The sequence below is a fragment of the Hirundo rustica genome, chromosome Z (genome assembly GCF_015227805.2).
Source record: "Hirundo rustica isolate bHirRus1 chromosome Z, bHirRus1.pri.v3, whole genome shotgun sequence".
NCBI classification, from domain to species: domain Eukaryota; kingdom Metazoa; phylum Chordata; class Aves; order Passeriformes; family Hirundinidae; genus Hirundo; species Hirundo rustica.
In genome coordinates, this window is record NC_053488.1 from 20,899,067 (window position 1) to 20,915,436 (window position 16,370).

The 16,370-nt window shown below is 56.0% G+C and overlaps 2 protein-coding genes across 2 annotated transcripts; both read left to right on the top strand.

The window, feature by feature from the left end:
• Window positions 1–399: 399 nt before the first annotated feature.
• On the top strand, window positions 400–5,134 carry LOC120765283 (uncharacterized; the record flags this gene model as incomplete). Its single annotated transcript, XM_040089971.2, has 6 exons — window positions 400–430; window positions 1,666–1,914; window positions 3,385–3,675; window positions 3,919–4,016; window positions 4,259–4,451; window positions 5,070–5,134. Coding segments are annotated over exons 1-6 (927 nt in total), but the record flags the coding sequence as incomplete, so codon positions are not given.
• A 3,756-nt stretch (window positions 5,135–8,890) lies between these two features.
• Window positions 8,891–15,717, top strand: LOC120765596 (uncharacterized). The gene is given in 12 exon segments (XM_040090619.1): window positions 8,891–9,051; window positions 10,471–10,713; window positions 11,370–11,657; window positions 12,045–12,142; window positions 13,484–13,676; window positions 13,811–13,922; window positions 14,046–14,160; window positions 14,162–14,281; window positions 14,516–14,555; window positions 14,830–14,935; window positions 15,015–15,061; window positions 15,581–15,717. Coding segments are annotated over 11 exon segments (1,467 nt in total). The 5' UTR covers window positions 8,891–8,942; the 3' UTR covers window positions 15,058–15,061; window positions 15,581–15,717.
• Window positions 15,718–16,370: the final 653 nt, after the last annotated feature.

Genomic DNA, 16,370 nt, shown 5'->3' on the forward strand with positions numbered 1-16,370 from the left:
CTGGCTGGGGTGTCTCTGCAGCAGCGGGTGGGCAGGAGGGCCTGTGGATAACCCTCCTGTACTGCTCCTGAGGGTGTGAGGAGGGATAAAGCATTTGGGACATGGGGCTCGTCTTGGGAGGTGCCATCTCTGCCACCCCTCTGAAGAGAGGGGGACCGGCACCCCTCTGCATGCAACACCCTCATCCTCAAGGATGCTGCTGGAGCCCAGTGACCCTCAGGCTCTGCCTCCTGGCCTTTGCACACAGGAAAATGTAAAGCTCCCTCTGGCTGGGACCCCAAACTGTGGTTTAGCCCGGAGAAGAAGGTGTACGCTTTGAACGAAGTTGTGCAGCTCAGCTGTGTTGAGGAGTTTGTGCCATCCACCCCAGAGATCCAATGCATTTCCAGAGGGGGGCAGATGCTGTGGAATGAGACTGCCACCTGCAAAGGTAAGCACAGCCCTGCACCACCCTGACCCATGGTCTGATCTGGTGACAGACCCTCTGTGACCTGGTCATGCACATGAGAGTGCAGGAATGGGAGACCTGGATGCTTTGGCTTTTCCCCATGTCTTGGCAGTGACAACGCTCTTTTTGTCTCAGGCGCCTTGCTGTAGGCACCTGCTGGGGTCTGTGCTCCTGGGGAGAGGAATCCTTCCCAGCCAGCATCTCCTGCCTCAGCATGGAGTAGGAATAGCTGCAGGAGTTCTGCTTTTTTTGCCTGGAGAGCTTCTCTAGGGCTTGGGTTGCCTTTGGCGTTGGAGGCTGTTACTGCAGGATGGCTCACCTGCGCGTGAGGGAGACAAGAAAATGGGGGCTCAAACACCCCATGCAGGGTGTGGAATCCAAGGGAGGCTTGCGAGTCCTGGAGATGGGGTGACGAGGAACCCTGAGTGCTTGGAGAATGCCTGGGCACATGACTCTCGTATGTGTCCAGGTGAATAGCCAGAGTCATGAGAGACCTGTCCTAAGTCTCCTCTCATAACCTCTCAAAAGTGCTCCTCACCCAATTTTACCTCTGACAGAAACATGCCAAAGGCCTGCTTGGTGGGACCCCAGACTCCAGCTGGCACCAGCCCGTGACAATTACACAGAGAATGAAGAAGTGACTCTGAGCTGCAACAATGGTTTCCAGCCATCCTTCACCCATGTCAAATGTGCAAGCAGGGTTCAGCAAATGAATTATTCTGTATCTCTAAAGGGAGGCACGTGGCTGGGGAGAAAGGACAGTGGTGTGTGGATTCGAGTTCAGGGGAACATAGTGTGCATTGGTAAGCAGGGTGTCAGGAAGAGCTTCCTACCAGGCTCTGTGGTCAATTTCTGCCCCGTTCATCCATCTCCAAGCTTCCCTCCTCACTGTGGCCAGGGATGCAATTCTGATGCCATGTCAGGGCTACTGGGATCTTAGGCATTAGATACCTGAGACCATTCCCCTACTAAATTCTGGCACATCCTTGTCCACCACCTGCCTGGACAGGCACCAGCCCCAGATGACACTCACCCACAAGGAAAGCCCCATCCCAACCAGCCTTGCCAAGGCACCCCATCATAGCAGAGGGATGCGTCACCTTCCCCCTCCTTTCAGGGGCTAGAGGGACTGCTGGGGATTGCTGAGGCCCCACCACATACCCTGCTTCTCCTTGGAACCTCCCAGCCCAACTAAGACCCACTTTCACCTCTGCCAGAAACATGCCAAAAACCCCACTGGGACTCCAGACTCCAGCTGGCACCAGACCAGGAGAGTTACAAGAAGAATGAAGAAGTGATGCTGAGCTGTCCCAGGGGTTTCCAGCCACTCTTCAACTATGTCAAATGTACAGGAAAAGCTCTGTCTGTTATCAATGGAAACCCTGTATACAGAGAAGCTTGGAATGGAAGGGACAGAAGAAACAGCTGGATCAACCTTCCGCCCAAGTTCAGGGTACAGTGCCTTGGTAAGGAGGCATCAGGAGCATTCCTGACTGCCCTGCTCTGCCCTTCCTGAGCAGGGGAGGCAGCTTGTGGGGGCACAGGGGCACTTCTGGCTCTGTGCTGCCTGGGGTAGTGGCAGGTGCTGCTGAAGGCCGCTCCTGAGTCTGCCCTGTGCCTGTCCTGGAGTTCCAGGGGTGCCTTGGTGGGCAGATGGCTGATGCCAGCTTTAGTCCCTGAGGCTTCTGGCAGGAGGGAGCTGTGGTACAAAGGTCCCTACCCTGATACCAAAGTAGCCATTTTGGCAGTAACTAGCACTGCCCATGGCACAGGAGGTCAGGGACCATGCAGGGCTTCAGGTTGTGTTCGCAGGGGGCTGGGTGGCATGTGGGAGACACAGGTCTCCCTAAGGGCTTCTGGCAAGGGCATGTGCCGAAAAGTCAGGGCTACAGGGTTGTAGGTCTGACAGGTGTTTGTGGCACAGGTGACAAGGGTAAAGGCTGGGCCCCCTCCCCGTGTGCTGGTCCTCCCTGTTGCATGTTGTCACTGCAGAGCCAGCTTTGGGGCTCAGACTTTACGCTTCTCAGGAGGAATCAGAGTGTTGTCGTCCTGCCTGAGGGACAAACAGGGCACTGGAGTCTCTGGGCAGGCTTTGTGCGCAGTACAAACCCCTCATGGGTTCTCGTCAGTCCCTGACTCCAGCCCCTCCTGGCCTTTCCCAGGGCACCTGAGGGAAGAAGGTTGGAGTCCTTCTTGTCCTCATCCTCTTGCCAGGAATTAACATGGAAGGGCTGCTCTTTGGAGTGTACTCGAGCTCATCTCTTGCCCTGATGGGCCAGGGAAGGGGATGTCCTGCTTGCTCCATGCCCTGGCGTGCCCTGCAGGGCCACACTAACCAACTAACACCTTCCCATCTTGTTGGTGCAGAGAAATGCCAGAAGCCCCAGTTGGACCCCAGGTTTATCTTTGACCAAGAACAGGGGACCTTCAACCCTAATGAAGTGGTGAAGATAAGGTGCCCTGAGGGGTTCTGGCCTCCACCCATGGAGATCAAATGTGTGACATTGAAGCCAAGGGAAGGATCAGCGATTCCTCATAGTGGCTGGATAATGAGGAATGGCACAGACACCTGGCACCTTATGAAGGAGAATTTGACCTGTGTGGGTAAGTGAGCAAGCCAGACACTCTCCTAGTGCTCTCAGTCTGTCCTCCCCAGGCATGGAGTGCAGTTCTGCATGTGTGGCACAGTGTCAGTGCCCTGTGCTCGGAGTGGACAGTGCATGGCAGAGAAATCCAGAGAAAATTCTGGATGCATCCCAATTTTATGACTATGCTGTTGGAAACTCTGGCATGTGTAGTGTGGGAGAAGGCAGGATGTCCTTGTCCACTCTGTGCTGGGGACAGGCAAGTGAGGGAATGGTGGGGTAGGTGGAGTTTGATGTCAAGGCTTGGAGGGGAAGGGAGGAAGTGATCCTCTTGGAACATTCCCTTCACAGATATCCTCCAGGTTGTCCCTGAGAGCCTGAAGGTTTCCAGCACCAGCATCAAACTGAACTGGATCTGCATGCTCCCTGATATGTGCCCGCATATTCGGGCCAGGTGCCGGCTGGAGCACCATCCCTCCTCAAACTGTAAGGCTGAGGAGGTGAAGGGAGAGGAGATACTACAAGGCCAAGAGGGAACTTTCATCTGCCCCCCTCTGCAGCCCTTCACTGTCTACAGTGTCACCATCTCCCTGATGCCTAGCACAATCCTGTACACACGGTTCTTCACGACAAAGGAAATGGGTATGTTTACATGGAATGTCAGGATGACTTGAAGCTCAGCCGGAGCATCTGCTCTCTGCTGTGATGTTCCTGGGATCAGATCTGCTTGCAGCCTGTGGGCATCTGGGGAAGGGGGTTTGCAGGGCTCTACAGCAGGGCGTTACCCCTCCTCATCACACCACTGTTGCTGCAGAGCCAAAAGCAGCCTTTGTGGGGGACAAATAATTGCTATCCATGCATGATCCTGTTCTCCTGTGCTTCCAGTGCCAGACAAACCAGAGCAGCCGTGGCTGGATAGCAGCAGGGGGTCCATCAGGTGGAAGGCGCTGCCCTCCTGCAAAGGGGAAATCATTGGATACCAGGTACCAGGAGTCCATGGAGTGCCCACGTTCCCTCTCACTTTATCTGGAGCTCTGTGCAGGCAGCCTGAGGAGAAGTGTGAGCCTGTGGCCAAGGCCCATAGGCTGTACACTGCTGGTGCTCCTGGTAGTGCCAGATCCCCTCCTGTGCCCAGCCAGCAGTAGTGGCCCCTCTCCACAGAGCTGCCCAGTGCAGAGGCAGGATGTTGGTGCTACTGTCTAGCAGCTCCCTGTCCTTCCTCCAGCTGAACATCACCACCATGAGAGCGGAGGACGGCAGCTTCCTCGAATTCAGTCAGGTGTTGGTGAACCAGTCTGTCTCTGAGTATGTGCCACCTCGCCAGACGGCTGGCAGCAAATACCTGGTGACAGTGCAGGGCCTGACAGCAGCTGGGGCTGGGGCTGCATCACAGCTGGAATTCCAAACCTACGTCATGGGTAATTGTTGTTCTGCCCTGTGTCTGGTTGGGGTGGCCTCTCGGGGTGAGTACTGAGTCCAGAGCAGCTTCCAGGCCTGTGTGTGCAACCACCCTGTCCCAGCTCAGACAGGGGCAGGAAGTGTGGGCACCCGGCTCAGCAGCAGGCAGGAAGCGGGGTGAGTCCTTCCTTGAGGGCTTTCATTGGCAGGTCTGCAGAGGAGCTGCACCGCTTCAGCCGCTGTTTGTGCCTTGATACCAGACCTGCCCCCTCAACTCTTCCACCGAAGAAGGTGACACCCATCCCTGCATTTGGGTGCTCAGGTGGCTCAAGGTCAGAGAGCACTAGGACTGCTGAGGCTGGGTCTGTGTTCTCCCGCTGCTGTGTGCAGGATGGCTGAGCAGGTGGCCAGACCCTCCAGCTGGGGCCATGGAATGAGGCCCTGTGCTCCAGAGCCACCCTCTGCCCTGCCCAAGCAGATGTGCCAGCAGGGGAAGACTGTCTTGCTGCCCGTCCCTGCAGCAGCCAGGGCAGCAGGGTCTGGATGCATTTCTACACACGTGCAGACAGTCAGCAGCAAGGCTGGGGCCGCTGCTGGTGCCTGGCCCAGGCCGTGACACCCACTCCTCTCTGTGTTAGTTTCAGGGCAGGGTCTGGGCCCTTGGCCTGGGTCAACAGTCGTTGTAGTGGTGGTGGTGCTGCTGTTGATCCCCTTGTCTGCTGGGATCCTCTGGTTCGTGCTCTCCAGGTGAGTGGCTGGAGATTTGGAGCCTTGGCTCTGCCTCAGGCTGTGCTGTGCTGTGGGGTGGGTGGAGATAGAGAGGGTTCCCCAGCTGCTCCCACCCTTCCCTGGGTGCAGAGGATGCAGCTGGCTGGTCCTAACACATATTGGCTCTAGGGCTCCTGGATGGGGCTCTGACTTCCTTAGGGCTGGGACAGGTGCCATGCGTGCTGAGAGACCCTCTCCCCTTGCTGCTGTTGCAGCCACCACTGCTGTCCCCTGGGGTGTAGGTGGGCAATGCCTGCCAGGACAGGGGGAGGGTGTGCAGAACCCTCCATGCTGCTGCTGCTGGGTTCACCAGGGTCTGGCCCAGGTCAGCCTCTCCCTGACTCAGGACTGCCCTTTGTCTTCCCAGAAAAAAGAGGGCCTTGCCCAGCAAAGCCGAGGAGGATCACTACACAGGTAGGATCCCCAGCACAGAGGAGACTGTAGGGTGGGGAGCAGGTGTGTTTCAGGAGGGCCTGGTGGCATTCTGAGGTAGCTCCAGGCAGCCCAGCTGGCTTTGGCTGACCTGTCAGACCAACGTGTCTCACATCTATTCCCAGCTGAGACCCTGCTCAGTAGCCTTGTCCAGCAGCTCCTGGCTGGGGTCTCCCTGAGTGCCAGTGAGGGTTGGGGACTGCTCCTCCTTCTCACTCTCTCTGGGGTAGGCAGCAGTTCTTCCCAGCTCTGCTGTCCTGATGGTGTACATCCCAGTCTGATCTGCAGTCCCCAGTGATGCTGCCTGCCTGAGGCTGCCCTGCTCCTTCTCCCACAGCCCTCAGGTCCCTCAGGCTGTTTCTCTCCTCTTGTCCCCCCCAGAGCTCCAGCCCTATGAGAATGTACATGGGGATAATTACTGCGTGATCAAGACTTTTCCTGAGAAAGATGCAGGTAGGAAATGGGTTGTCCTACCTATCACCCCACATGGCACAGAGAGAGTGGGGACTGCCAGCTGTGATTGTGTGTTTGAGCTCCTCATGCTGCTGAGGTCATGCAGCAGTCTCTGCCCTGGGTTCTCTTGCTCTCCTCAGGTAAATGTGGCCAGGCTGAAGAGCCATTTCTCAAGCCTCTGCCTGTTCTGGAATCCTTAGGAGAGTCAGAGCAGTGAGGGAGAAGAGCAGCTGGAGTGAACATCTGAGGCTCAATGGTGATGACACTTCCCTCCTCGAGGTGGTCCTCTGCCACCAGAAGCAGGACAACGAATCATCTCATGGGTTATTACTTCCCCCCAAGTTTTCTTCTTCATCAAGCTCCAGAATCCCCTGTCACAGCACAGAAGCAGCACCAGGCATGGGATGATCTGCTTGTGCCAGCAAGCTTATGTCTTGGTAGTTCTCCAGTGCTCTGGCATAGCCATCTCACCAGCATCTTGGTGCCTGCAAATGTCCCCTGAGAATGGAGGAGCTCACAACTCTTTCCATTCTGTGTCCTTGTATCCCTCTAGACCCAGTCCTCTGCTTGAGTTTGGCCTAACTGTGCTACCCTAGCCACTGTGCTGCTGTGTCTGAAACAACCAATAAATTGTTCTGGTTTGCAGGGGCTGCCTGGCCCACAAAAGCTCCCACCTTGTCATGGGCCCTCCTTGTTTTTGTGTGAAAGCCATGAATCTTCATGGAGGAGCTCAGAGTAGGCTTTTCCAGCCCCTGTCAGTTCCAAGGAAGCACACCTGAAATGCTGCATGCTTCCAGTGCAATGCTTTGGGTGGCTGTTTTCCCTCCTCCACATTCTATAGGTAACACCACCTCCACCATGCATAGCTGGACCTCTGTGTTGGTCTGCATCCTCCTCTGTGGGTGCTGGTGTTTGTCTCCCATTTTGTGAGGTGCAGTTGGCACTGGCCCTCTTGGGGTGTCTGTGTCCTGCATCTGTCCTGCACAGATGCCCCAAGATCTGCTGGCTCTGGGCTGGATCTGCTGGCTCTGGGCTGGGGCTGCTATCCCATCATCTCCAACAGCTGCTGTCTCCTACCCTGTGGGATGCCAGTGCCCAGTGTAGCCTTGGATGTTGAGACACAGTCCAAAGGCTCTCCTTGGTGAGGGGTGCACTGATGGCAAATGGGGAGATCAACCTCTCTTTTCTCCAGCTCTATGTGTTGCCTGTGGTGTTTCCATCTCCTTCTGCCCTTGGGGGCCCAGGCTCTCCTGAGTTCCCTGGACTAGAGTGTGACAAGCTGGTTCTGGTTGTGCTTTTTACAGCCCTGAACACATAACTGTCATGGTTTGAAAAAAAAGACTTCACTGTTATCTCTCTTCCCTGTCAAGCCTGCCAATACCCAGTGCAGCCTGGAGGCTCTCCTTCTTGAGGAGTACACTGCCAGAACACAGAGCAATTGACCTCTCTCTCCTCCAGCTTTTTTTTTAGCCTGGCATGACTAGCATGTAAAGACATGTTTTGACAGTTCTTCATATGAGATATCTGTCCATCAGCTCAGTACCTGCGACTGTCCCCTGGGACCAAAATATCTCTTTCCTGTGAACTGTTGTTGGTGTGATATGTGTGCCTGATGGAGGAGCTCTTTGTGGGTATTGGGCAGAGAGGGGAAGAGCAACTCAGCACTGTGTGGTTGCTGCTGGTTGAGGAAGGGGAATGAACAGGCTCGGGATAGGGGAGAACGGTTGCCACCTCCTTGGCTATCCTGCTTCCCACTCCGTCCCCCCATACCCAATCATACCCAGGGCTGTCAGCCTCATGCCTCCACCTGCTCTGTCCAGACAGTCAGTAAAGCCTTGTGGTTTGGATGAGGCTACCTGCAGCCCCCAGCTCCTGTCTAGTCACCTCATTGCTCCTCATTGTGAGGTGCTGTTCCCTGCGGGTGCTGAGCTGACTGCACCTTGGTGAGGGGAGCCATGAGCAGGGCACCCTTTGCCTTGGGCAGGAGTGTGTCCTGTGCATGTGCCACAGGCAAAGCTGAGGGACAAGTACGTTCTCTCTGCCTCTGCAGCCTGCCATGTCTGATCATCTAGCCTTCTGGTATCCGAGACATCCAAAGTGGATGGGAGGTTCTGGAAGAAGAGAAAAGCAGTGGCTGCTGACAAGTGAGGGACATGATTTAGTACTGTGAGCATTTTCTCAAGCATGCAGCTGGCACTGTCGAGCAGCAAGGTCTGTACACTTGGGGACAGAGGAGAGTGTTGTCAGGCTGAGAGGGAGCAGGAGGGGGAGGCAGCTGAGCATAGAGAAAGGGGGAAGGATGAGAGTGGGTGTAGGCTGAGTGTTTATTTCAGAAGGGCCATCGACTGTTTCAGGCTTTGAAGCACTCCTTGCAGTTCATGTCCCCATTCCTATCCTTGCTTCTGACCAGGTCTTTATGTAGTCTCAAAGGTCCTCCCTCCCCTGTGATCATTGAGGGGAAGTGACTCATCACCACTCTAAAACCCACGCAGTGCCCGAAAGCACTTGGATATTACCTCGGAAACAGGAGTAATACTTCTTGTTACTCCTGTCAACAATTCTTGAATGCCCTGGTAACTAGAATGGCTCTGGGAGGAAACCCTGGGATCTTAGTGGCAAGGTTCCTTCTGTTGTGTCCCAGAGCCTGGATGCTCCTGGGGTGAAAAGATATCGAAAGACAGAAGTGCTGACAATGATGGGAGGTTCCCTGCCCAAAGGGGAAGCCCCCTGCATCTCACAAGGAGATGTGTCTGTTTCCTTCCTGTGGTTGCAAGCATTGCAGTCAGATACGGGTGCCTGGGCTCAGAGGCAGTGAGTGGGGTTGAGATTTGAGTTCTGTCTGGGGACTTCACACTAGGATGGCCCTGCAGTCACTGACTCTGAGGTTTCTCCTGGTCCTTGCATCTCTACTGTCAGCACATGGCCAGGAAGAACTTTTCAACATCCAAATAGTGCCCCAGGGAACAGGTAAGAAATGGTTCTCCCTCTTGGAAGCTTCTGCTGCCTTTCCTCTTGTATGTTGGATATCCATGTTCACTGCCTGCAGCCCTGGGCTGGAGCCCAGACGGACCCTGAGGGCTCCATCAGCTGGGACAGCCTCTGTCTGCCCCAGGGACAGGAGCTGCTATGCACTGTACACTGGGGTTCTGTGGGAGAGACAGGACTGGGCTGGATGTGTGGAGATGGGTCATGCTCTCCAGAAAACCAGTTTGCCAACCATTTTCTGGAGACAGTAGGCATGAATTAGGCATCAATTCACACACTGGGAATCAGGGGAAGGGTCTTCAGGGAGGTGTCACTTTCTGTACACATCCTATCCCCAGGTGTGCCTGAGGGACACTGTGCCTGCTGAGAGCAGAGCAAGAGGGAGATTGCTGCTGCTTTGCCAGACGGATGGATCAGGGCAGGATCAGTGGCTGGGTGTCTGAGCATGGGGTGGGTCATGGCTGTGTGCCAGGGGACAAAGCTGCTGCTTGTGGTGCTCAGCTGGGCATCTCTGGTCTTCTGCCATCAGGGCTGTTTGAGAGCAAAGCCTGAGCACAAGTGGCTTGACATCAGCACTTCCCTTTGTGGCAAAGTCAGCCTGCACCTTGTGAGATCCCTTGTGTGCCCCTTTGGGAGTAGGGAGATTGCATTTTAAACCCCTCCAGGCCTCACAAAGCTTCTTGCAGGCATCGGCTCCTTCTAGAAGCCTGTGTTCTTCTCTGTAGGAATCTGCCCTGCAGCATTGAACTAAGTGCTGGGACAAGATACTCAGCTACAGCCTACTGGGCCTGGAGGGTGGTGAATTTGGTGAGGAGATGACGGGAAGAATGAAGGGTTGTGTCAGGAGAAAGGGGCAGGGGCATTGGTAAAGGAGGAGATGTGATTGGGGAAGGCACTGCTCACCCCCATGTCCAGCTGTCCAGCGGTGTGGGGCAGGAGAGCAGCCAAGGCACTGAGTGAGTGGGAACAGGGAGCCCAGAAGTGTAACAGGGGCATGGCTAATCCCTGTGGGAGGGATGAGCCATGGCTTAAGGGACATGCATGCTAGTAGGAGTGGTGGTGCCATGGCCTAGCAAGTGCCACCTGAGCTGGGCTGAGTGATGGGCCTGAATGAGAGGGTGGAGGCTGCAGGGGTTATATCCCTGGAATCTCCCTGCTGTAGGCTTTGGAGAACAGAATAGGGTGCCCAGGGACACTAGTGTGAATGAATGAGTGATCCTTCACAATTTCCATGCATAAGGAAAAGCCCCTTCCCAACAAGCCTTGCCCTCAGGTCACGTCCCAGCAGATCCCTCTCCCTTCACTGGCTAGAGAGGCTGCTGGGGATTTGTCTTCCACCACTCACCCATATCTCATCTCATCACCACCAGCCCAAATAAAACCCTCTTTCACCTCTGCCAGATATGTGTCAAAGGCCCCTGTGGGACTCCAGACTCCAGCTGGAACCAGACCAGAAGAATTATAAGAAGAATGAAGAAGTGATGCTGAGCTGCCCTGAAGGTTTCCAGCCATCCTTCACCCATGTCAAATGTTCGAGTGAAGTCCAGTCCTTCACTCATGGGAAACCTGTATACAGAGAAGTCTGGACTGTGAGAAACTCCAGAGGTGTCTGGGTTCGCATTCGGTCTGGTGTGGAGTGCAGTGGTAAGGAATGGATCAGGAGCTCTCTTGTCTGCCTTGCTCGGCCCTTCCTGAGCAGGGAAAGCAGGGGTGGGGCACAGGAGGACTTCAGCTCTGTGCTGCCCAGGGAAATGGAAGGTGTCAAATCCAGCCTGCAGGTCACCACTGGGGGTGTTCGTGTTAAGGGTCTCCCTGAGGGCTTCTGGCAAGAGCAGATGCACAAGGGAGAAAAGCATGGGAGAGGGATTTGTGGTGGAGTTTGTGGCCAACACATGGCACCAGTGTTTGAGCAGGATCAGAGGGCTTTTCTACCTCTGTCCTCTCAGACGGTGCAACTGTGAGTACCACAGCTTCTTCCATGTGAGCTGGGCCCCTCCATGTTCTGCAGAATGGTAGGTGCAGGCTTAGCACCCCCTTCTCACAGCTTAGGGCATTCAAGTGAGAACAGAGCTGTACCTGATGGACCGTAGAGATTCTGGGACAGACGGACACCTCAATTTTGAATCAATGGGGAAAATTTCTCCTCCTGCTCCCCTTTGAGAAAACCACAGTGACCACTTTCACTCTCACTTTCCCTCCCACTGGGCTGCGTGATAAGCAAGGTTGTTTGACTGCAGCATCCTTGCCTGGCTGGGAGTGGAAGGGGGTAGAGTGACCTTCTGGTAATCTCTCCTTCACAGAAATCCTCCAGGTTGACCCCAAGACCATTGAGATTTCCAGCACCGCCATCAAACTGGACTGGACCTGCAAGTTCCCTGATGCCTGCCAGGGCCTGAGGGCCATGTGCCGGCTGGCAGCACCTTCCTCCCCTCCCTGTGAGGCTGAGGAGGTGAATGGAGAGCAGATGTTACATGGCCAAGAGGGAACATTCACCTGCTCCGCTTTGCAGCCCTTCACTGAGTACAGTGTCACCATCAACTTGCACAACACAACCCTTTTCTCATGGTTGTTCCTGACAGAGGAAGCAGGTATGTGCCCAGAATTATCAGAAGGAATATCTGGTTCAAGGAACGGTCCAGAGCTGTGTCACAGGTCAGCTCAGCTGATCATTTGCTCCCTGCAGGGATGTGCCTGGGATCAGGGCTGCTTGGGTCCTGTGGAGCTCTGGGGAAGGGGATGGGAGAGCCCTGAGCAGGGCACGTGCTGTTCTCACTGTCCCACTCCACACCACACTTGTGCTCCCCATGTAAGCACAGTTCCCCACTGCTGCAGCACGTGCAGACTTTGCAGTGGACAAACCCTTTGTAGGGAGTCCCTTGTGCAGCCTGTCCCATGGCCAGGAGCTGCCTGCACCCTCCCCTGGCCTCAGCCCCTGCTCAGGGTCCCGTGTGTGACCCCATTGTCTGTGCTTCCAGTGCCGGGCAAACTGGAAGAGCTGTGGCTGGATCCCGACAGGGGCTCTCTCAGGTGGAACTCGCTGCCCTCTTGCAACGGGGAGATCATCGGATACCAGGTACCAAGGGACCAGGGCACACCCTCACCTCCCAGCCTGAGCAGGCACACTGGGAAGTGTGGGAAAGGGACAGGTGGGATGAGCCACGGTTCCCAGCCAGTAAATATCTGTTTTCAATGAGCACAAGTGTTTTCTGTTTCATTCTCAACATTCCTCATGCTGTGGAGATGCCCAGAGAGGTGTGAGTGCTCCATGTCATCTTGGCTTACTTCCTGGGTCTGCTCTGCTTTGGGTTTGGCAGCCTTCTGGAGGCTGGTGTGCAACACATGGTGACGTGTCTTCTGGGGTGGCATCCCAGAGTTTCCTGTGCTTGTTGCGTACTTGTTTCTATTTCCTGCCACAGAAAAACATATTGTTTGAGTAAGCCTTTGAAAGTCCCTCCTGAAATCCCCTCCTCCAGAGAGCTGCACCATTTTGCTGAGCTTTCCTCAATGCATGGCTAGAAGCAGCTCCTCTGTCTCTGGATTTGGGACACGTTCCACAGCAAAACCTTCCTCTCTAGCAGTGGAAGGGGGTTTGTGTGCTGGTGACATTGTTCTTAGAATGTTCTAGGTCCTCTCTGAGGGCAGAGGTCTCCATGGTGTGACAGGGACCTTGAAAGCTGTTTCTTAGCTCTTTCCTGGAGAAACTGTCAGACAAATTCTTGACAATGCTTTGAGCCTGTACAGCTGATTATCTGCTGCCAGACACCTGTGTTCATGAAAAGAATCCTTTTTTTCCACTTTAAGTTGTCTTCACTTTTGCATAAGCATAGAAAATATTTTTGTAAAGGCAGCAAGTGAGAATTGCCAGGGATCTCATCACAAATTCAGATAATGCATGGGCAAATGGGGACCCTTCGTCTATATTACTTATGGAAACTTTAGTGGTTTATTACTTATGGAAACTTTAGTTGTTCTCCTTTTCTCTTAGAGAAAGCCTTCAGAGTCCAGATTTACACAAGAGGAAAGAGAAACTTAGAGTCCTCCGATGGAGGATGTCACCACAGTGCCTCTGGGGTTGCAATACCCCTGGGGTGACCTGTCCTCAGGCTCCGTACATGTATCTATCTACAGCCCTTCAAACGAGCAGCCTCTCTCTTCCCTTCACAGAGGCTCAGGCCTTTGCTCACAGAGGCTGCTGCTCACACATCCTGAGTGTTGGCTCCAAAATCCTCCTCCCCTCCCCTCTGTTTTGAGGTCCCCGCGTGGGGCTGAGGCTCCTGCCCGTTCCTCTCCGCAGCCGTTCCCGGCCGGGGCAGGCACAGGGAAGGGCAGGCCGGCGGCGACGCTGCCGGCTGCGGGCACCTTCCCAGCGGGCAGCTGGGAGCCGCTGCATTCCAGCTGTGTCTCCCGTCCGCAGCTGAGCATCACAGCCAGGAACGCAGTGGACAGCAGCGTGCTGGAGACGGAGCGGCTGCGGCTCAATGGCTCCGTCACGGAGCACCGGCTGCCGGAGCACGGCGCCGGCGGCAGCTACGCCGTGACGATCCGGGGACTGACGGCTGCCGGAGCCGGGGCCGCGTTGATGAGGGAGTTTCACACCAGCAGCTCCGGTAAAGCTTCGCCGCGTCGCTGTCCCAGGAGCCGGGGCGCAGACGAGCCGCGCCCGGCAGCCTGCGTTGCCCGAGGCCGCCCCTGCTCCTCGCACGGCCCCGCCGACGCTCGCTCCCCGGCTGTTCCCCCCCAGACCCCCCGCGCCCGCAGGGCATCGGCTGCCGCAGCGCCCGCGACATCGCCCCATCCCGAGGGACGGCCGTGCTCCCCCTGCGCCCCATCGCCCGCCCCTCGGAGGCAGCCAGGTGAGCGCAGCGCCCGCAGCTCCGCAGCCCCGGGGTGCCAGTGCCCAGCCCGGCGCTGGCCTGCAGCCGCCTCCCGTCCGCTGGTGCCCCGTCCCCGCGTCCCACCGGCTTTCGGCCCTGCAGGGAGCACCAGCTGATCGTGGCCACGACGCACAACGGCTCCGTGATCGAGAGCATCTGCTCGGGGCGGACGCAGCTCTTCAACGCCAGCACCTACCTGGCCGCTGTCCTCAACCTCAACCGGCCCCACGGACTTCGTGCTGGGCGACGGGAGCCGCGGGCAGGGCCAGCACAACGCTGCCCTCCGCCCGGGCTGCGACTACACGGCCCTGCTGCTCCTCGTCCGCCTCTCGCCGCAGGTACCCGTCGGGGGGCTCCTGCTCTCTGGGGATGCTGCCGCCCGGGGCTGGGCCCCTCGCTGGGGCCGGCCTGCCTCTCAGGGCACACTCCTCTCCCTTGCCTCGGCGGGATGCCGTCCCTGCGGCCCTGGGACACAGCCGGGTCACTCGGTGGCCCTGGGTGGGGACTACTGCCTCCAGCTGGGGTAGGGCCGCGGCAGTGGCCTGAGCCCTCCCTCCTGTCTCCTCCAACAGGCAGAGAAGTTCACCTGCGTCTGCTACAGCTTCTCTGTTGGTAAGTGGCTCCTTCCTCGTGCTGCCCAAGCCTCTCCATTCCATGTTCCCTTTTGCCAGCCTGGCGGCTTCTCTGGAAATGAGCTGGCCCAGGGCAAGCGTTTTTGGGTCTCACGTGGAACAGAGCACAATCCCCACACATGGTGTGATCCTCCCTCCCAGAAGAAACCTCAGCCAGGACACAGGCCTACACACTTGCACATACCCCTTGCCATTCTTGGGGCCACTGCCAGCAGGAGGCCAGGCTGTGGCACTCACCCCTGTGTCTCTGTTAGTTGCAGAGCAGACTGTGGGCCAGTGGCATGGGATTGTGATTGGACTGGTTGTGCTGTTGGCAGTCCTCCTTGCAGGTGCGGTCATCCTGTGGTTTGTGCTCTCCAGGTGAGTATGAATGGGACAGGTTCAGCAGGTACATACACAATTTCAGTTTCTCACCCTGGACTCACCTTTGCCTTTCCAGGAAAAGGAAGTATTTGCCCAACAAAACTAAGGAGGATAATTAAAAAGGTAGGAAAATGCAATTCTGCAGACAACCATCACAGAGGGGACTATAGGGCTGTGGGGCAGCCAGGATGAGAGCAGCAATCTCCCAGGAGAACCTGAGTTTCAGGAGAAGCAGCAGTTCGTACCCTGCACTGACACATCTCCTGATTTGCCTTAGCCAGGGATGGCCAGGATGGCTCTGCCCACTGAGCCCCACATGGCAGCAGAGTCTAATTCCAGGCAGTGCTCCCTGCCTGGAACAGGAACGGGGTGTGCATAGAAGGGTATCCCAAAGGCTCAGATCTTTGGGGGACCCATGTCTGTGTGATCTCTGCCAGGGATCTGCAGGGAGGGGTCTTGGGAGGGTCAGGCTGAGGGGCTGCTGCTCTTACCTCAGCACTGCCAGGCACCTCCAGGGCCCTGTGGTTGGGGACAGCTGGGATGAAAGAGTTGGGCTCTTTCAGGTATCAGGTCTGCTACTGCTACAGCTACTGCTGTCTGCTCCATCCTTTCTCTGACATTGAGTGCCCTTTTCCTCCACAGGAAAAGGTGGCTAGGCTGGAGATCAGTCATTTCAGCCCCAGCCAGAGCCATGGAGACTTCCAGAGCAGTGAGGATGTGGAGAAAATGTGAAGGATGACCCCAGCCCAGTGATTATGGCTGCCATGTCCCCTGGCTCTCCTGTGACTGTGACCAGCATGGTGGCCCCATGCAATTCATCCAATTCAGCAGGGCAAGAGGAAAACAGAGCTTTTTCACTTCTCAGTGAAGGGTTGAGCTTTTTCACTCCTCAGCCCCTTTACCTCACAGGTTTTGCTTACTGCTTTTATAAGGCCTTTGAATCTGGATTTCTGCAATCCTTTTTTTTTCAGGCTTTGCTTTCATTTTTGCTTTCCTGGAAGCAGAACTTTTGTGCTGGATTTCCCAGTCCCAGACTCAGACAGGCTCAGGTTGATGGCATTCTCCTGCTGTCCTCTGGGTTCCCAATCCTTCTGCCCTCTCTGTTGATATTTAGCCAAACCCAGGGATTTGATTGGCCTGGCTGGACTGCTTTGTGACTCTGCCGGTTCTGTTTGGACAATAAATAAAGGCTTATGGTTTGGAGGGGCTGCCTGTCCCACACAGCTCCTGCCTGGTCCCCTCATTGCCCCTGTGGGGCCATATTTCCCTGCAGGGAGCTGACTGTGCCTGGTTGAGAGGAGCCATGAGCAGGGCTGCTGTGACCCCATATTCCCCTAGTGGTGCCTGACAGCTCTTCTGACCTCCTGAGCTGAGCTGGACTGCTCTAGTGTTTGGAGCAGATGTGTGCTGGGAATCCATCAAGGGTGATGAC